Source organism: Tursiops truncatus, chromosome 11 (assembly GCF_011762595.2).
Source record: "Tursiops truncatus isolate mTurTru1 chromosome 11, mTurTru1.mat.Y, whole genome shotgun sequence".
Classification (NCBI taxonomy): domain Eukaryota; kingdom Metazoa; phylum Chordata; class Mammalia; order Artiodactyla; family Delphinidae; genus Tursiops; species Tursiops truncatus.
The window spans coordinates 31,608,241-31,630,721 of NC_047044.1; the positions used below are offsets into that span (position 1 = coordinate 31,608,241).

General features: G+C 33.3%; 1 protein-coding gene across 1 annotated transcript in view; it reads right to left on the reverse strand.

The window, feature by feature from the left end:
* TMTC3 (transmembrane O-mannosyltransferase targeting cadherins 3) overlaps positions 1-22,481 on the reverse strand; it is a 51,015-nt gene that overhangs the window by 26,121 nt on the left and 2,413 nt on the right. Inside the window, exons 2-7 of the mRNA XM_033866270.2 lie at positions 21,794-22,012; positions 20,347-20,446; positions 15,255-15,370; positions 14,631-14,803; positions 8,331-8,583; positions 3,081-3,229 (exon numbers count right to left, since the gene is read on the reverse strand). Of these exons, the coding sequence (XP_033722161.1) occupies positions 3,081-3,229; positions 8,331-8,583; positions 14,631-14,803; positions 15,255-15,370; positions 20,347-20,446; positions 21,794-22,012 (1,010 nt within the window). The remainder of the gene's footprint in view (positions 1-3,080; positions 3,230-8,330; positions 8,584-14,630; positions 14,804-15,254; positions 15,371-20,346; positions 20,447-21,793; positions 22,013-22,481) is intronic.

The following is a 22,481-nucleotide window of genomic DNA, read 5'->3' on the forward strand; positions in this document are numbered from 1 at the left end:
AAAAAAAAAAAAAAAAAATGGATTCGAGACCTAAATGTGAGACCGGACACTATAAAACTCTTAGAGGAAAACATAGGAAGAACACTCTTTGTCATAAATCACAGCAAGATCTTTTTTGATCCACCTCCTAGAGTAATGGCAATAAAAACAACAATAAACAAATGGGACCTAATGAAACTTCAAAGCTTTTGCACAGCAAAGGAAACCATAAACAAGATGCACATACAACCCTCAAAATGGGAGAAAATATTTGCAAATGAATCAACGGACAAAGGATTAATCTCCAGAATATATAAACAGTTCATGCAGCTCAATATTAAAAAACCAAACAACTCAATCCAAAAATGGGCAGAACACCTAAATAGACATTTCTCCAAAAAAGACATACAGATGGCCAAGAAGCACATGAAAAGCTGTTCAACATCACAAATTATTAGAGAAATGCAAATCAAAACTACAATGAGGTATCACCGCACACCAGTTAGAATGGGCATCATCAGAAAAGCTAAAAACAAGAAATGCTGGAGAGGGTGTGGAGAAAAGGGAACCCTCTTGCACTGTTGTTGGGAATGTAAATTGATACAGCCACTATGGAGAACAGTATGGAGATTCCTTAAAAAACTAAAAATAGAACTAACATATGACCCAGCAATCCCACTACTGGGCATATACCCTGAGGAAACCATAATTCAACAAGAGACATGTACCACAATGTTCATTGCAGCTCTATTTACACTGGCCAGGACATGGAAGCAACCTAAGTGTCCATCAACAGATGAATGGATAAAGAAGATGTGGCACATATATACAATGGAATACTACTCAGCCATAAAAAGAAACGAAATTGGGTTATTTGTAGTGAGGTGGATGGACCTAGAGTCTGTTATACAGAGTGAAATAAGTCAGAAAGAGAAAAACAAATACCATACGCTAACACATATATATGGAATCTAAGAAAAAAAATGGTCATGAAGAACCTAGTGGCAAGACAGGAAGAAAGACACAGACCTACTAGAGAATGGACTTGAGGATACGGGCAGGGGGAAGGGTAAGCTGTGACAAAGTGAGAGACTGGCATGGACATATACACTACCAAACGTAAAATAGATAGGTAGTGGCAAGCAGCTGCACAGCACAGGGAGATCAGCTTGGTGCTCTGTGACCACCTAGAGGGATGGGATAGGAGGGTGGGAGGGAGGGAGACGCAAGAGGGAAGAGAAATGGGAACTTATGTATATGTATAATTGATTCACTTTGTTATAAAGCAGAAACTAACACAGCAATGTGAAGCAATTATACTCCAATAAAGATGTTAAAAAAAACTGAGAAAAATGATTAATTTAACTACTGTATATTAAATTTGCATTAAAACAAAACAAAAAAAAGACGCATGCACCCCAATGTTCACTGCAGCACTATTTACAACAGCTACGTCATGGAAGCAACCTAAATGCCGATCGACAGATGAATGGATAAAGATGTGGTACATATATACAATGGAATATTACTCAGCCATAAAAAGGAACGGAATTGGGTCATATGTAGAGACGTGCATGAATCTAGAGACTGTCATACAGAGTGAGGTAAGTCAGAAAGAGAAAAACAAATATCGTATATTAACGCATATATGTGGAACCTAGAAAAATGGCACAGATGAACCGGTTTGCAGGGCAGAAACTGAGACACAGATATAGAGAACAAACGTATGGAAACCAACAGGGGGTAAACAGTGGGGAGTGGGGATGGGGGATGTGGTGTGATGAATTGGGAGATTGGCGATGACATATATACACTAATATCTATAAAGTGGATAACTAATAAGAACCTGCTGTATAAAAAAATAAAATAAAATTCAAAAAAATTTAAAAAAATTAAAATGATGGTTATAATTCAATAATCCCTATGATCTTATTTAGTATTAATAGTATTAATGTTCTCTGAGTCTGTGCTTTTTGTCTCAGTAACAGAGTTCAATTTCTTTCATTTTGATAGATCCACTTAACCAGGATAATAGTGTGTGGATCAGAAGGAACATGGACATTGGAAGTAGTCAGGTGTAAATCTGAATCAAGACTCTGCTGTTGACTAGCTGCATGGTCTTGTGTAATTCAGGTAACTTGTATGAGCTTCAATTTTCAAATGTGCAAAATGGAATTAAGGAGTGTCAAGATTAAATGAGAAAAATCTAAAGAGTGTATCCTGGAGTTGGTACGTGATAGGCACTCCAAAATTGGTAGTGAGTATAACTGGATATATGGATAGAAGCTAAGAGAAAAGGTTTGGTAGATGGCATTGAAAATTGTAATCATGGATGAGATCATCCAGGGAGAACATGCAATGTGAGGAAAAGGCTATTAGTAAAACTCTGAGAAATAAAAAATATTTAAAGAGCAGGTGCAGCAGGGAGAATCTGAAAACTGAGCAGAAATGAACAAATGTGGAAGAGAATCAGGACAGAGACTTTTTATACATGCCAGGGAAATAAAATTTAAATAAAAGCATTGACTGGATTTAGCTATGAGAGGAAATTTGTTACATGTTAGTAAAGTGACGTAGAGAGAAGTCAGAATTCTGTGGGTTGAAGGGTGACTGGAAAGTAAGAAAAAGGAGATAGTGACTATTCTGTTCCTTAACTATTGGTTTAAGGTAATTAGGACATGGTGGTTACGATGAAGTAAGAAATTACAGATTGCCTTCTATATGCATTTTACATATATTAACCTGATATAACTCACTTAAGGAAGAAGACTGTTATCTGAGTTCACTGCATATGGAAGTAGCAATGATCACCTGAAACTTTAGTCTCAATAATATTCCATTTTGCATTTGGGTCTGACTGAAAGTTTGTTATGTCTCAGGCTGTAAAATAAAATTATATAAATATGAGGAAGACCACAGGATGAGGTAGGGGTCATGTAGCTTTCCTAACCTGAATTACAGACAATGAGGAGACTGTCAATGTGAAAAACAAGAAGGTATAAAATATGACATAAAAACTAAATAAACATTTTAAATACTTAAATGTATCATACTGAATTCTATAGTTAATAAGCATTAAATGCACTAACATTTTAATTCACCTTTTGTTTGATATTTTCTGCCATCCATGGGCTACCAAAATACAGAACCCCATGCTAGGAACATATAATACTCTCTCAGCAACAACAAATCCAACTGGGAAAAAAAGGTTTGATGCAGGAATAAACGGTAATGCCATTAAACAAAGTGCCTACAAAGAAAAAAAAGACATTTTATTAAATTAAAAAATATATGCACATAAACAGTCAAATCCAAATATTTTATCACTGAATTTGGATAATGTACTGGTGGACCATTTTTAATAATACTATAATGGATACTGATTTAAACATAAAGAAGGATGCTTAAGGATGGTAACAACAAACATGAGGAGGTATGTCAGCAAGGTGGAATGAAGACTTCTTGAATGCTAGAACTTATACCTAAGGCTCATTCAATTATCAATAAATAAAAAATACTTTTTGAAAATATATCTAAAATAAAAAACAGTAATTTTTATATATCTAACTTATGTGCTTGTGGTAAAAATAAATCGAGAGTAAAATATATTAGGTTTTAATAAAACTACAAATTGTAGGTTGATAAAATAGCCAAACATATCAGTTTTTATTATTTTACTACTATCTGTAATACTGGAAATTGATAAGGTACATTTCAGACAAGACAGTAGACTACTTCTATACATTACTTCAGCGTTACTTTGCATAGTATTCTGATGGGTCACATACAATTAACGGAGACTTAGTATATGTATAAAAATAAACCTGGTCCCTTTAAATCAACAGTCTTTTATTCTATAAGAATTTCTAAAATTCTAACGCTGTACACTGTGTTAGAAATAAACATCACAAAATGTTTAGACTTTTTGCCATTTTGAAAATGGGATGGCATATGGTTTCCAATTACAAAGCCATTACAAAAGATAAGACACAAATAACTAGCACACAAATAACTTATGGAAAGAAAAAAGTTGGTTGTCATTAGGACATCTGTTTCTATGGACATCTGCTTCCATATTTCATTACCCTGATTTGTTTTATAGTACCTAATGGAATAAACTTCAGAAGTTTGAGAGTCCTCTAACAGTTTGAGAGGAAGGAATGCCTATTTTATACTTTATTAGTAAAAATCGATGTAGAAATGTAAATACAGTGAAAAGAATACTTTCTCCATGAATCACAAATTAATAACTTATAATAATACAAAAGACTGAATCTGAAGAAAAGCACTACCATCAAATTGCTCAGTATCATATCAACTTATATGTCTGAAATTTTAGTGTTTTCTTTTTAATCAAAAAGGTAAAACATTAAGAGTGCATAATTCACTTTCCACTTCCCAGAAATGCTTGATTTAAAAACAACCAGCTAGCTGTGAAACAGAGATTTGTTTCTAAATACATGATCCTTTAAAAAAAAATATATTCCCTATTAATTCATGGATGCCCTAAGGCAATTTCACCGGAAAAAATTAAAAGTTTTAAATTCAACCAAAGATGCATCACAGACTGATGCGTAAGCTACACAAAAAAGAAAAACCATCTCTCAAAAAAATCTGTTTTTTGAATAAGAAATGTCTCAATGATTAACTTACTCAGAAGTTCTAGTATGCTCTCTATTAACGTATGCCAACCAAGTTTACTGTAACGAACATAATATCCTTCTTCCAGTGATGTAAACTCTCCTTAAAAGGAACGAGGGGGCTTCCCTAGGGGCGCAGTGGTTATGAATCTGCCTGCCAATGCAGGGGACATGGGTTCGAGCCCTGGTCCGGGAAGATCCCTCATGCCGCGGAGCAACTAAGCCCGTGCACCACAACTACTGAGCCTGTGCTCTAGAGCCCGCAAAGCCCGCAAACTACTGAGCCCACGTGCCACAACTACTGAAGCCTGCGCACCTAGAGCCCATGCTCTGCAACGAGATGCCATGACAATGAGAAGCCCGAGCACCACAACAAAGAGTAGCCCCTGCTCGCCGCCAACAAGAGAAAGCCCGCGCAAAGCAAAGAAGACCCAACACAGCCAAAAATAAAAACAAATAAGTAAATAAATTAAAAAAAAAAAAAAAAGGAAGGATGGTAGTGGAATAAGCCAAGAGTTTGGAGGCAAATCTGTTTCACTTCTTGTTATATAACATAAGGAAAACTATTCATATCACCTCGTGACTTCATTTCATTATAAATAAATCAGGGATTAATAACTACTTACTAATATTGTTGAGATACATATGACATCTTATTTAATAAGTGCTTAACATGGTATCTGGTACTTGAGATACTCCTTTGATCTATGTATCTTGTTCAGAGATCTTCAGAAAATTATCACCATTAAAAAACAGCATGATATTTTCAGATTATTTTCTATTATAGGTTATTACAATATATTGAATATAGTTTCCTGTTGTTTATCTATTTTATGTATAGTAGTTTGTATCTGTTAATCCTATACTCCTAATTTATCCCACCCTTCCCTCCCCTTTCCCTTTGGAAGCCATAAGTTTGTTTTCTATGAAATTAACACAATACTGTAAATCAGCTATATTTCAAATTAAAAAAAGTTTAAAAAAAGTATGCTTAGGACTATACTTAAAGCAGTTATACCCAAGGTCACAAGTGTTCCTTTTTTATACATATAAAACATAATTAATGTAATTAATTAATAGAAGTATGTTTATTTCATTGGCAATATCCTATTTTTCATTCAGCTTGAACTACACAAATCATTATTTTATTTGCCAAAACTCTGTGTATTTACCCACCCCTCCTTTTTTGCCTTTCTTTTAGTTAGAACCCCGGCTTTGGATGTATTCTACCACATATATGCTTCGTCTTTATTTATGTGAGCAGCAAAAGCACTACTAGAAAGTCCCAAAGCAAAATAGATTAATATCATCATAAACTCGTGATCAACTTCAAATTGATCCTTAAGACTGCTGAGGATTCCTAGGTTTCTTTGGTAGGCTCACTCCCACTCTCTTTGACTATTTTGAATCTTGACTACCTTTCTCAAAATTTTGACCCATGTCACTTTCAGCAGGTGACCACACTTGCAAATTTTCAGAGAAAACTAGAACAATAAAACAAGATTTCCTTCAATTCTCCGCTACTAAACCTACCAACATCCACATTCATGTTCATTTCCATCCTTCCTGTAACCATAAGTGGTGTCTCCATCTATCTCAGGCCAAACCTGAGCTCTATACCTCTAATCTCACTATCAATCATCTCTTCTTTAATTTACTTAATCACTTTCTTATGAACTTTCTACCTATGTTAAAAATGCTCTTGCCTCTCCAACCTTAAAAATCTTCTCTTCTGACAACACATCTTTAAGTTATCTTACCCAATTCATTATGCCCCTTAAGTATAAAACAAGTTCCCACACTCTTAGGAAAAGATTTTTGGAGCCATGGCAACAAGTAATTGGTTGTAACCTCATTTAATCAACATTTCAACTCAATGAATATGTTTTTGTAAGCCAACCCATTAGTGATATAAACATTTCAACTCAATGAATGTTTTTGTAAGCCAACCCATTAGTGATATCTCTTTGTGTCAAAAAGAGACAGCCAACTGAGTGCTCCAATGAAAGTGATTCTACATGCCAACCAAGCAATAGTCTTCCCCCACCATCAACCCACTCCAGACTCTGAAGGTCCATCAATTCCAGATCTCTGTGCTTCCCCCAAGCCCTACAGAAGATCAGCAGTTTATTATACTTGAAGCCCTTGCCTGACTGGCTGTCTTTCCTAAGTTAGGAAATTCAAGCTTGTCTCATCCTTTGAAATATTCAAAGTTAAATCACCCCTACAGGTTACCTACACTAGCAATCTTCACTTCCTCACTTCCTAATCAAATCACTCCACAGAAATAAATTTCATTTAAGTAACTAATATACGTAAAAGAGGTCAAATTCAACTGATCTCACTTCTCTACTTGACAGCAGCTGTTAGTGTTAACCATTCTTTCTTGAAACACTTTCCTTTCTGTACATTTCGTGTACCTCCCATTTAGGTTCATTTTCCTTTATATGGTATGTAATGTGGAAGCTTTTCAAGACTTAGATATAGGCTTCTTCTCTTTCATTCTATAAAGCCCCTTCAACTATTTATTGAGGGAAAATTAAGACCAAATACTCTAAGGCATGCATTATGTGTATGAATTAACTTCTGTACACCTAGAACGGTGCCAGCTAGTTACCATCTCTAAGAAATATGACAAAATCCCAGTTGAGAAAGGCTGCTCTATAACCTCTCCATAGGCGTTCTTCTCCACATCCTGGTTTCAATTACTATCTCTACGGCAATTATCAAGTTTCTCTATGGTAATCAATCAAATTTTTACGTGTAGCTCAGTCTTCGCCACTGAACTCCAGACACAAAGTGCTATTCGAAATCTCTATCATATTGTTTTATAGGTACCTCAAACTCAACAGGTCCAAAAAGAATAGTAAGTATTCTTTTTTCAAACCCTATATTCTTTCAAATCTCTCTAGAATGCAAGTTCTCTAGAAATGGGGACCCTGTATTTCCTTTTATTATCATATACTCAGTGCCTAAAATGCTACCTGCTACATAGGCTGAAAATCAAAAATTTTTATTGAATGAATAAGTGAATCTAGTGACTGCAGCCAGAAATAATATATTTGCAAAGTATTAAAACCACTTTTTGGCATATAGTAAATGCTCAAGAAAAGTTAAAGATTATTATCTTCTTCCATAATTTAAAGTAAGAGGCAACAGAATTATTATGAGTAAGATGCGAGGGCAGAGTTAAGAAAATTACAAAGAAACAGATCTCAGAAAAACAAGAAAAGACTTTAATCAGAGTTCTCTGAACACAGTAAGAAAAACCTCAGGGAGTAATGAAAGTCTTGCTAATGAAAAATAAAGGGCTATGTATTTCTAGTTGCTTATCTTACCTGACACTCTTCTCTGTGCCAAGAAAACAAAGAAGTATACAATATGACTCATTTCTTTAAAGAGTGTATAATCTAGTTGGGTAAAGGTAAGAAATATATTAAAAAAAATGATGCTAAAAAGAATGCTTCATGATTTCAGAGTTCCCATCAAATTATGGAAATTCATAATCACTCTTTGTTTCATATGCTGAATGTGCAGCATTAGTCAAATTCTGATATATAATTCTAGGATAACCTAAAATAAGTTCATAAATTAGGATGACATGAACGAAGAAAGACAGTAGTTCTTTAAAGATGCTTTTGATGAATTAAAGGCACTCTTAATTAATAAACTGAACATAATATCACCTAAAAATTTAAGAAACTTTCTTACCATTAAAACAGTCTTGGAGGAATTACCAGGGTATCTGAGACTGAATACTCCCAAAGCCCCCAAAAAGCAAAAAAAAATAAATGTGGCAAGATTTCGAATATCTAGAAATGACTCTATAAGTGGAATTGTTCCCATGGTCCAATCGCAGCAGAGCTCTGAAGGATTTAACAAAAGCCAAGCATTCACAGGAAGGAGGTAGTTAAAAGTTAGCTGCCTTGTAGGAGTTGGGCTTACAGCAGCTGGGTTATCAAACCTGCGTAAAGAATGAAAAAGAAAGTTATTTAAACTAAAACATTTTTTAAACACAAAGTTAATATATAACAGATATAAATAAAGTACTGAACAATAATAATAAAAGCAATATTCTACATGTAATCTTGTTAAACCGAAGACAAATATTTTTATGGATATTTCAGACTCTTGCCAAAGTTCAAACTGTCTAACCTTTATGAAATGCCTAGTTGAGAGCAATGATATTTATGAAGAACTGTTTGAAGGGCAAGCAGGTGATCTATTTTTAGTTTATTATTATGATTCAGACATGCATTCTATAATATTATGACATTCTGCAGAAGCACTTTCATTAAATTATGACCTTCTGATTAAAAGTCATAAGAAAAGTTTTATAAGATTCATTGTTGCATGTGTTTATGAATGCTTCTGAGAACACTAACCAATGTTTTCCTACATGAGACGTTTCTTTCACCACTAAGTGCTAATAAAACTTACGCTTCCTAGAAAGAATTACTATGTTTTTTTTTTTGTCACGAACAGAAAAAACTATATTACCTATGGGCTTTTCCTCTTTGCTTAGACTTCTAGAAAGCTAAAAACCAAATTCCCAGTACAGAGGAGTAACTGTACCTATGTAACATTTTATTTGTGTTCTACTTAATATAAGCTTATATCCTAGTTTATATAGGCCATGATACATTAAATGTACATTTCATTAATTTAGTCTATTTTCTGCATATTAAGTCAAATCATTTTTTTAAAAGTACATTTAAATGAATCATTTCAGATTTTTATTTCTTTAGGCTATGTTCTAAATTGTATTGGCTATATTAACATATAGTCCTGTAAAAACCCTATTTCTCATTTTAAAATGAATAAGCCAATGAAAAATCAACCTCTACTACTTATTTGACTTGGTCTTCTTAAAAATATCAAATGGTTGAGAAAAAGTACACAGTTTTTGAACGAATAATATTTTCTAAACTTTCATATTTGAATATATACATATATGAAAAATACTAAGTCTTGAAACTCAGGACTTGAATTCTCAAAATAATCAACAGAACTGAATACAAAGCTTTTCCCCTGTAATCCACTTTCAGAGTTCATTTTAAAAAATTAACAGTTTATCTAGGATAGGTGATGTCAAAGCAAGTCAAATCATATTACCATCAACCTCAAAGGGTAACAGAATAAAATTTATATAACACACACAAATACATACACACACACACATTTTTAAATGCTTACATTTGGAAAATATATATTTATAACATACCCCATACAGTCATCCACACACACATATACAAAACAAATACATTCACACCTATAAACCACATTTTCATATTGTAAAACTAGAGATAGAAAACAGTTGATTCAAATTCTCTGAAAGGAATGATAAACAGAACAAAAACACTGAAACTAGTGAAAAAGGAAATATAAAATATCTATCTACAATTCAATTTATTTCCCATACTATCATGCTTAAATGAGCTGTTTAGTTTAGCATGGCTAGACTCAGAAATTCTGGAAGTTAAAAAGTAATTATTTTTTAAAGAAAAAAAATGCTGTTAAGAAGGATAATTATTACACAATGGAATACTACACAGCCATAAAAAACAATGAAATAATGCCATTTGCAGCAACATGGATCGACCTCGAGATTATCATACTTAGTGAAGTAAGGCAGAGAAAGACAAGTATCACATGGTATCACTTATATGTGGAATCTAAAATAATGATACAAATGAACTTATCTATAAAACAGAAACAGACTCACAGGCATAGGAAACAAATTTATGGTTACCAAAGGGGAAAAGGTGGGAAAGGGATAAATTAGGAGCCTGGGTTTAACAGATACACACTACTACATATACTGATAAAACAGATAAACAAGGTCCCACTGTATAGCATAGGGAACTATATTCAATACCTTGTAATAACCTATAATGGAAAAAAATCTAAAAAAGAATATATATATATATTTATGTAAAACTGAATTACTTTGCTATACACCAAAAACTAACACATTGTAAATCAACTATATCTCAATTTAAAAAAGAAAAAGGAAAGACAGAGAGAGAAAAAAAGGATAATTATGTGAAAATCACAAAGAATGTGTTGGGCATAAAAGAAATTATCTGAATAAAATTTATTCTAACCAGGGTCAGAAATGAACTATCATGGATAGCAACATGAACAATATTTTGGGCTTTTGTTTAAAAAAAAAGTTCTTGCATGTAATGTCTGTCACTTAAAACTGAATAGGGAACTAGTCTAAGTTTCCTCTTAAACTTTAGATAAGTAAGGTGAAATGGAATAATGCTAATCTTAGAGCAGGGAAAAAAACGATATGAAGACTGTTAAAATTCAGTAAAACTTTTGCTTCTAGCCTTAAACAACTAAAAAATAGACAATATATATAAAACTTCTTTTTTTTTTTTGTGGTACGCAGGCCTCTCACTGTTGCGGCTTCTCCTGTTGCGGAGCACAGGCTCCGGATGCGCAGGCTCAGCGGCCATGGCTCATGGGCCCAGCCGCTCCGTGGCATGTGGGATCTTCCCGGACTGGGGCACGAACCCGCGTCCCCTGCATCGGCAGGCGGACTCTCAACCACTGCGCCACCAGGGAAGCCCTAAAACTTCTTTTAATATACTGAGTATCAGGCAAAGAAGGACAATACCTGATAGGAAAAAAAAACAAATGAGGGGAGCCCTACCTGGAGAGATTAGTACCTCAATAGAGTTTTTAGTCTGTGCAGCAAGAGAGAACCTGAGTGGAATCCACTTGGATCTCTGAGTTGAGAAGATAGAGCTGGGAGCCCTAGAAGTCCAGGGGGTTAGAATTAGTGGGCAGAATATCAGAGAGAAGAAAGCTGCTGAGAAAGAACTCAGATCTGTAGAGGATCTCTCTCCAGTTTCCAGTACTAATGACAACTGATCAGCACACATATGTGGGGAAATACCTAGGGGACAGTGTAGTGGGTTGATTCATGTCTCCCCAAAGTTCATGTCTATCAAAAACCTCAGAATGTGACTTTATTTGGAAGTAGGGTCTTTGCCAATGTAATTACAGTTAAGGTGAGGTCATACTGGATGAGGATGGGCCCACTATTCAATGACTGAGGTCCTTATACAAAGAAGAGAAAATACAGAGAAACAAACATGGACGAAGGCCAGGTAAAGATGGAGCAGATTACAGTGATGCAGCAACATGCCAAGGAATGTCAATACCAGAAGCTAGGAAAGAGGCACAGAACAGATTCTTTCCCAGGGCCTTCAGAAGGAACCAACTATGCCTGACACCTTGATTTTGGACTCTGGCCTCCAGCACTGTGAGAGAATAAATTCCTGCTGCTTTAAGCCACTGTTTCTGGTAATTTGTTAAATCATATCTAAGAAAACTAATACAGTTAGGAAAATACCTTCTGAAAGGATTAGATAAACATTCACAAATATCAAATACAACTGGGAATAGTTCCTCAGCAGCCAGAGTGGAAATCCTCATAATTCATAGTCTATTGGTAGAGTGGTCAGAAGGGTCTTGTGTCAGCAAGGAAGCAAAATTAGCCCTATCCTAAATGCTGCTGTGGTCTCCCAAAACAAAGCTTAAAAGCAAGACTTGAAGATGAAACATTTTTCAAATAACTTACATGCATCCCAGAACAATGGTCTACAATACAGGAATACATTAAGGTAAAGTTCACATATGGCACCTATTAAAAAACTACCAGGCATGTGAAGAAGTAGAAAAATACAATCCATGAGGAGAAAAACTATACAATCTAAATTGACCAACAAATGATACAATTAGTAGATAAAGACATTAAAGTACTGGAACATGCAGAAACATGGAATACACAAAAAAGGCCCCAAAAGAACTCAAACAGAGATGAAAACAATGTCTGAGATGAAAAATAACTAGAAAAAATTAAGGGCAGATTAGACTATGCAGAAAAAAGATTAGTAAACTTGAAGATACAACAAAAGAAACTATCCAAAATGAAAATGGGGAAAATAGCTTTGGAGGGAAGGGGAATAAACAGAGCATCAGTATGACTTCAAGAAGCCTAAAATACATGTAACTGGAGTCCTACAAGAAGAGTGGAGAGCAAAGTAAAAAATATTTCAAGAAGTAATTTCCAAAATTTATATAAAGTAAGACCTACAGATTCTAAAAAGCTCAATTAACCTAAGCATAAGAAACAAGAAGATAAAAGAAACATTAACTGAAAGTTTGTACCTTTTGCCCATCTTCACCCAAACTTCCAGTTATAAGATAAATAAGTCCTGGGGATGTAATGTACAGCATGATGACTGTAGTTAACAAGACTGTATTGTATATTTGAAAGCTGCTAAGAAAGTAGATCTCAGAAGTTCTCATCAAAAGGAAAAAAAATTTTTGTAATTATGTGTGATGACGGATGTTAACTAAACTTATTATGATAATCATTTGTGTGTGTGTGTGTGTGTATAAAACCATTATATTGTACACCTAAAATTAATACAATGCTATATGTCAATTATGTCTCAATTTAAAAAAATATATAAGAAGAGAAACAATGATAAAGAGAAACTATTAAAAGCAGGCATAGAAAAAAAAAGATACTACATGCAGAAGCATAAAGATAAGGATAAGATTTCCCATTTAAAATAACACAAGCCAGAGAATACAGAGCAACATTTTTATATTAGTGAATGAAAAACAGTCAATGTAGAATTCTACACTCACGGGAAATATTTTTCAAAAATGAAGGTAAAATAAAGATTTTTTAATATACAAAAGCTTAAAGAATTCATCACCAGCAGTCCTACATGTCAAGAAATGTCAAAGGAAGTCCTTCAGTCACAAGGAAAAATGGTGCCAGATGAAAATCTTGATCTAACAAAGAAATGAAGAACACTAGAAATGGTAACTCTATGGGGTAACATAAAAGAATTTAAAATTTAAATCTCTTCCAAAGATAATTGTTGAAAGCAAAAGTTAACAATGTATTGTCAGATTTACAATGTATACTCAATAAAAATGTATGCAAATAGCACCAAGGCTAAGTTCTTATTTATAATAAGTTTATATATTTACATAAAAATTTATTGTATATATTTGTACTATATATGCTGACATTTATACTATATATACTTGCAATTATAATATGCCTTTCAGATAAACTGTGATAAGCAAAGGACATAAACAAAAAACCCTAAAGCAATCACTAAAAATACACAGCAAAGATATACAGCTAATAAGCCAACAAGGAGCTAAGAACAGAGTGTTACAATATACTCAATTCAAAAGAAGAGAGAGAGAAAAAAAGGGAACACAGAACAGACAAGACAGAGAGAAAACGATTAGCAAGATGGTAGATTTACAACAAACTATCAACAGTTGAACCCCCCCATTTAAAAGACAGATTATCTGACCAAACAAAAAAGGAAGACCCAACTATATGCAGCCTACAAGAAATCTACTTTAAATAATAAAGATATAGATAGATTTAAAAAGTAAAAGATAAACCATGTAACACGAACAAAAGATAGTTGGAGTGGTTACATTAATATAAGGCAAAATGAATGTCTTAGTAAAGACTACTACTGGAGATGAAGCTCATTTAATAATGATAAAGGGATCAATTCATTAAGAGGACATCACAATCCTAAACACTGATACACTTTATAATAGAGCTTTAAAGAACATGAAGCAAAAACTGATAAAACTGCAAGGCAAAATAGACAAATCTACAGCTATAGTCAGCGATTTCAACATCCTTCTCTCAATAATCAATAAAACAAGTAGACAAAACTCACTAAGGATATAGAAGACTTAACCAATTTTGGGGGGTCATTATCTTGACTGTGATGTTTTCATGAGTGTACACGTATGTCAAAACCTATTAATTTGTACATTTTATATATATGCAGGTTTTAAAAAAGTATTAATTATACCTCAATAAAGCTGTTAAAAAACCTCAATGTAAATCAAAGACTTTCTGGAACATTTACAATCACTTAAAATGCAAAGTTAAAAAAAAAAAAGATGGAAGAAAACAAAAGAACCAGAATATCATACCTGGTGAATACTGGAAGTTGGGATTGAATAACCTGGACTCTAATCACAACAAGTAATAGTGTACTGAACATCAAAACAATGAGTTTTATTAGTGTCTGCAGCATAGAAAATGGAATACTACCCTTTCCGCGAAGAAACTGTCCAGCAGTAGTACATAATAATGGCAAAGTATACTAGAAAAGAAAAAAAATGTTTAAGTAACAAATAGCACTTTACTGTAATTTTTCAACAATTATCATACTTTCTAAATGCAAGATTAAATAAAAATTGACCAAAATTATAAAACCAACATGGAGCAAATGGTGGAGCTGATAATGAATAAAACTGAGCCCAATAATCTTATCCAATAATTAATTATACTGTACAGTATTACTGTGTGCTTTCCCAAGTTGCTTAATGGTTTCATTATTGAAACTTCCTTAAAAAACTGAAGGTATAATATAAAATGTTAAGAAATTTTCAGTGGGTATGAAGGCAAAACATGCTTGTTTCTTGCAAATTTTTAGTAATCATAATTGGTAAACAGACCAATTTATATAATAATACATTTAGAAAATAAGTTTATTATAATCTGATTCAAATAGGATAAAAGATAGCAACAAGGAAATTTAGATTTCTCCTTACCCCCTGGGCAATAAATACTTCATACACACAGCAAATTCCCACAACTGTTATTCCCTGCTCTTTACACAGTGTTGCAACAGCCACTAAAAACACTGTCAACGCGATAGGAGTCCACACTGCAATTTAAGAACAGAAAAATATAAAAACACACAAAACAATTTTATAATATCATAAAAGGATATTTTAAGTTAGATAACTATTAGACATTACTGAAAAACTTTACTTGTGATTCTATATTCACATTTGTTATTTTCCACTGACATACTTTATATTTTAAAACATACTGAAATGCTGTAATTTTTGCTTTATATATTAAAAAAATCAAGATATATAATTTGAACTAAAAAATTTTTGTGGACAGGAAAATTATCTAACCAAATGCTAACATTTAAAAACAAAGGTAGAGTGGCCAATCTGGAGAAGAGAAACTTACAGGGTTGAGTGTGGTAATTAATGAACTATCAATTTGAAATGAAGATAAATACCTGAAATTATCATAGAGGTACCTATATACTTTATTATATCTGTGAGTAATTAAAAAAAAACTTGAAAGTGAAAAATACTGGGCAAACTACAGTACCATTCTTACTAAAAAAAGACTATAAAAACTAAAACATGTTAGCAATAAGCATTTAAATCAATACTATTCTTTAAAAAATTTGTAACAGAATATTCACAAGTTCTATTTAAGTGGAAAACCTACTTCATCAATTTTAAGTAAATGTCTACTACTCAGTAGTAATTTGATTAAAGAACCATGAATTGTGAGAGTAAATCTGGATCTACTACTAACTTGCTTTGTGATTCTGGGCAACTTTTCTGAGCTTTAGTTTTCTTATTGGCAAATATGATTTCTAATTCTTTTCCAGTTTAAGAAATATATGGTACTTTGATTGTGTAACCTCAGTTTTTATTAAGGACATTAATCAAAGTAAACTCAAATAACTGACTTAAATCCAGGTATAAAAAAGAACAGAATTCATGAATCTAATACATTTTTCTTCTGTCACTGGGCTTCATATAGAAACATCTGTTTTTGAAATCATTTTCAATTTTCAAATACTCTATAGAGTAACATTACCGGAAGGAAAAACAACTGAAAAAAAAAAAATGAGAACACTATTGGAAATACTAAGTATTGATATAATAGTATTCCTTCCTCAAAAAAGTATCTCATATTCTAGTTAGGCCTAAACCATCAATATTAATGTAACAGATTATATCAAGGGTTGAACTATCCTGCTAAAGTCACCAAGAAATTCACAGAGCAAAGAAATTAGTAGATGATTATTTACAAAACAAGTTGAACCTAAGTTGGACCTTGAAGGATATACAGGACATAAAAGAATTGGGAAAGGGGTATGTATGAATAAAGGAATAGAGGAGGGAATTAAGCTTGGCTAATGAATGATACAGATGATACAGAATGGTATGCCTGAATGGGTATGCACAGATTAAAAACTAGTGGGAAACAATGGCCTTGAAAATAGGTATATTAAACAGTTTATATAACCAGTTTAGCATATTTCATTGCATTTCAATCACCTTATGGGATATGAGGGCAGGTGCAATCATACTCATTTTTAAGATGAGGAAAGAATTTTGAAGGTTTAAAAAGAGTCATGCACAATAAGGAGACCATGACTTTAACTTGGTTCTTCTGATACTAAATTCAGAGCTTCTCACTAATTTGTATTTTCACTCCAAGGAAGAGAAATCAAACAGCTGCCTTCCAAGATGCTGGATTCAATGTAAGCAACTAATAGTTCTAATAAAGGCAAACGTTTTGCTGAAACCAGTCACTTCAGTTCTTTGGTGACTAAATTACTTTATGAACATATACACTTTGATTTTTATAATCAGGTCTCTGTGGCTAAAGTTACCATGTGTGATTTTGTCCAAAACAAGTACCCCTGCTAAATAAGTTGACACTGAAAAAAAAAATACATGTATAAGTGTAGAATCAATTTCAATCATCAAAATCTATTCCAATTTCAAAATATGTTTCCAAGCTGACTTTACATGTGTAAAGGTACACACCTTCAGTAATCATGTATTTAAATAGTTATTTTAAGTATTTACTGCATTTGTAGGGGAGAGAAACAATAAATAAATATTTTTTGTCAAATGGTGACCTAAGTATTATAGAGAAAAGCAGAAAGTGAAGGGAAATAAAACGGAGGGGGGAAGATGAGTGGTGCTACTGATGACATTTGAGCAGAAACCTAAAGTAATGAAAAATCAAGTGCAAAGGGCCTAAGATGAATGATGCTTGTGAAAAGGGTATGGGACATGAATAACCCAGAATTTGAAGTGATTAAATAATTACAAATTGAAAATCTTTGCATAGGACAAATACCTTAGATAGAATGGAGAATACAAAGATGATGACAAAACTGTGGTCTCAGGAGTGAAATAATGAAATGTGGCGTACAAAATACCATAGCGGAAAAGAGGACAGAGAGAGGTCCTGAGCAAGTTTCAGTATGTTTTCAATTAGAATTTAAAATATATTATATTCATTCACCTAATCATTTCCTCAACAAATATATACTGAACACTCACTGTATACCAGGAACCATCTAGGAAATGGAGATAAGAAAGTGAGAGAAAGTTACCTACTCTAATGAAGGTTATATCCTATTGTAAGAGAACAATAAATGGGTTAAAAAAATTATGTATTTGTAGATTAAAAATGAGTTTTATGAGAAATGTAGGTTAAAGGGATAGAAAGCAACATGATTTGGTTTTTGTTTTGGTCAAGTGGTAAACTAGCATGACCTGTTGATCTGTTAGCCCCTTTCCCCAAAATCAAGCCTAGAAAGATTAAGTGAGAGGAAAATATGGCTTCTAAGATATTAAAAACAAAAAAAGAGAAAAATTCCTGGGCATTGAAGGTTATCTTAAACATCATGTATGTTTGCATGGGTGTTTCGAGGGACTACATCTAAAGCAGAGAGTGAGAAGATTTTTTTTAAACGTTTTTCCTAGCCAATCCTGACTGCCCTGGGTAAATCATTATTTGCGCCTTTACTGTAGAAATCTGCAGCTACCGTAGGTTGTGGGTGTTCCAGGGATTAAATGAGAATACTTCCGAAGCCCTGCTGGGATAAGGAGTAAGATTTTTTTTAAAGGTACAAAATGACCAACCACTCTTCAGCAGTCTCTTCCACCCACAGACCTTGCATCTAAATGCAGGGGGGTGGTAGACTGGCCTGTTCTTAACGCTGATTCTCTTTAAGAGACTAGAGCAGGTAGTTGGTAGAATGGTAACAATAGTGATCAACAGTGGCCCTGGGGAACCTGGAGATCTCCACCCTGGATTTTAATGAGTCACCAGATGGACAGAGTGGCGCTGGTCTTTCTCTTTATCACTTTCTCACAGTGGTTGATAACTTTCAGAGAACATGTGGCCTGAGCTCACAAGCCAAAATAAGTAGATACCTGAAGGGTACCACAGTTATAAAAGAGAGAGCACAAATATAACAACATACATGACTAATTAAGAATTAACTGAAAAGACTAAGAATTTAAAATAAGTAATTCTAAAGGAAAGATACTGGAGTTATAAAGAATATGAAATCATTAAAAAGGACCAAGTAAAATTATTAAGGATCAAAAATATAATAAAATGAAAGGATATTTTAGTTAGAATGAAGAACTTCTCTAAGAGGGAGACCGTTGAGCTGAGGCCTGATGATGTAAAGAATATAAATGAAACAACTATGTGAAGATCTAAAAGAAGAAAATTCAAGAAAGAGGGTACAACAAGTATAAAGGCCAGTGCTTCACTTGTTTAAGAGTAGCAAGAAGGTCTGCTTGGCTATAGTGAAGTGACTAGGGCAAAAATGCAGGAGACATGTTTAGAGAGATAGGCAGGAGCCTGATCATGGTCTTGAAGTTCACAGTATTTTCTAAGTTTATCATTCATGTTTTGCTTAGGATGGTATTTAAAGATGATATTAGTTTGCAATTCTATATTAGCTACTGAACTACCTCTCACTGCATTACAGGCAACAGGAAAAATAGGGACACCACTTCCTATGAGCCAAGTACTGCTTTAAATCCCTTAACATGCTTAACTCAACTAATCCTTCTCAACAGGTAGGGACTATTATTATCTACATTTTATAAAGAAACTAAAGCACAGAGAGGTTATGTAATCTGACCAACATAGTAAATGGAGCTACTAAATGGTGGACCTGAAATGTGAAACCAGACTCCAGAGTCCATGCTTTGAACCACTATGTTATACTGAACTCAAAACTGTTTTAAGAAGGCATTGTGCATATAGCATCAAGAGGGAAACCTACTCATATTACAAATCTAAGAAGCTGTTTAACTAAATTGCTTCTCTCTTGAAACTTTGTTTTCATACATACAAAATTAAGCTCCTTATCATCAGTGCCTTGGGTTTATAGTGAGAAAATTCTCCAACAACACAGAAAAAAAACTCAGCATTAAATTTTAAGATTAACCAAGTACAGGTTAAGGTCATAATGCGCTTCACAGTATGTGCCCTTTCATGCACATTGGGCCCACACTCTTAATAAATCATTTTATTGCCTGGAATTTGTTTTCTGACATCATTAGCGCTAATGGGTTAATGTATACAAAGCATTTTCCAGGGTGGGCTACATGGAGGGGACTCATTAAATAGCTGAACTATGATCAACACATAATAAAAGTTATACTCTAACAGGCTTTTAACTTTGCCTAAACAATACAATTCATAGCCTTCACATGTGTTACCTATATAAAGACAACTGGAGTATTGGTACTTCATCATTTACAGGTAACAGCAAATGGAACTAAGAATGATCCTAAAACTCTTATATTCTAGGGAAATTTTTAAAAATTAGATCAAATAGAAACTGTTAGTCATGATAAAATATAAACTACAAACAGTAATTTTTAATATTGACAATGTCACATACTTTTCTTATGTCCATAGATGCTAAAGTACAATAGCATGATATATAAAGATAAATACCAAAAATGGCATATGTTTTATAAGAACCACTTGAAGTAAACAGAAATTACTTGATCGAGTTTTATAGCTAAAGTAAAAAGTTAAATGTTAGACATTTACCTATGGAATTATCTGGTCCTTTTGATTTGGTATATGACAAAAATGCAGCTAGAAAAAAGATAGATGACAAAAGTTCTGCTCTTCCTACAACACCTGTTACCTAGAAAGGGAAGGAGAGGGGTTCATATTAATAAAAAGCATCTTGAAAATTTAACTATAATTGCAACAGTAGTTGAATTAGAAATTAAACTGCCATAACTTTTCAAGTGCACATTTCTGTTTTTTAAGCATTCTTTGAGTGCCCTCATGTGGTGAATTTGTATGTCTTCTATAAAAGTAAATTTATCAGTGACTGTAACAGTTCTTTTATTATTCTGGAGTAATTATAGACTCAGAGGAAGTCACAAAAATAGTATAGAGAAGTCCTGTTTACCCTTTACCCAGCTTCCTCTAATGGTAACATCTTACACAATTATAGTACACTATCTAGATGTAGTTCTTACATGTTTTCTTAAAATACAAGTGTTCTTAAAATACAAAAATATAATAAACTCAATACATTATAGCTCACAAATAAACCTGCAAACTAAAATTTAAAAAGACAATAAACTTTAAAACATCCTTTTAAATTCAAAAAATTTAAATATAAAGCCCCCAAATCCCTTTAAAGTATTCTGAACTCACTATAAAACTTAAAGCAACCTATTATTTTTGTAGCTGTATAGAAAAATGTTCAGCTAGACACCAAAAGTTTCAAGATACTGGGAGAGACGCACAACTCTCCTCCAACACACACACACACACACACACACACACACACACACACACACACACACACACAGACACACATAACCCGGCAGAGTTTAAGCATACAGACTCTTGTTTAAAATTGAAAGCTTGTAACAAAGCAACTGAATAGAGTCCTCTTTGCTCTGCTGAGAGGCAATTCTGGAGTCTCAAGATTACCAAGAAAAATACAGTTATAGTTTGTGAATGTGCTGGTGATGAGCATATTGGCAATAGTAGAGACAGCTCACAATTTTTAAACACATGGCAATAGACAATAAGAAATTACTGAGCATCATCTGTTACGATATCTGTCCATGTCTGCATGTATTTTGATAAATTTTCATCCCTTACATAAGTTTCTCTTATTATTTTCTGTCCTTTGAAACAAAAAAAATGCCAAGTTGACAAATATTTAAAATCTTTATTCATATAAAAATTAGCAAAGAAAATTACTGTATTCATTTATATTTTACATCACTAAAGTTGAGTGATTACATCTTATGTTCTTGAATAAATGTTTGTTTCAAAATTTGTTTTAAAAAATTTTACATAGTAGGAAAGTTAGACTCTACACTAATAAGTTAAGACACTGTACCAATAGGAGTCTTCAAATACTTGGATTAAAGTCACGGTTAATTTTTTTTTTCCTTAAAAATATATACCATTAGAGACACGTATAGGAATAATGCAAAAAACATCAATTTATAGTTTTACTTACTGCTTCTGTGTGTATTGGGTGCACTGCAAAAAGTAAAGAAGCAATCACACTACTCCGGTTATCCAGAAAGAGTTTGCAGACTTTAAGAAATATCACACTAACCACAGCATGAAAAATCATATTTAGGAGATGATATGACATAGGTTTCAGTTCACTAAACAAATAATTTAAGCGAAACGTCAATACTGTTAAGGGACGGTAAGACTTGTGGCTTCTCTCCTAAAAGGAAAAAAGAATCATCAATCACTGATTATTAAAGTATCTCGGTCCTTCTGGGTACATGAACTAATCACTGCTTTTACTACATTTGGCTGAGAAATAACAGTAAAATAATGAAATGCCCCAAGAATAATATAAACATAAAAGATAGCTCTATGTGGGTTTTTTTTTGTGTTTTCCTATTTCCTTTGTACAAAAACAAGGCAATTTCATCTCTGATATATAGTAGTCAAAGAATTAACAGTAAAAGAAGACCTAACTACTAATTCCTCTTCAATACACAAATTTAAAGAAGTAGGACAATAGTGATATTAATCAAGTTGTAGCATAGGATTTCTCTCCAAAACCAGCTACCCAAACTATTACCAATACAAGCATTCATGTAACTGCTGGCTAGATCTTCAAAAGAAAACATAAGAACAGAATGCTTACCCAGTGCAGTTTAAACAATGATGACTCAAAAAGGTAC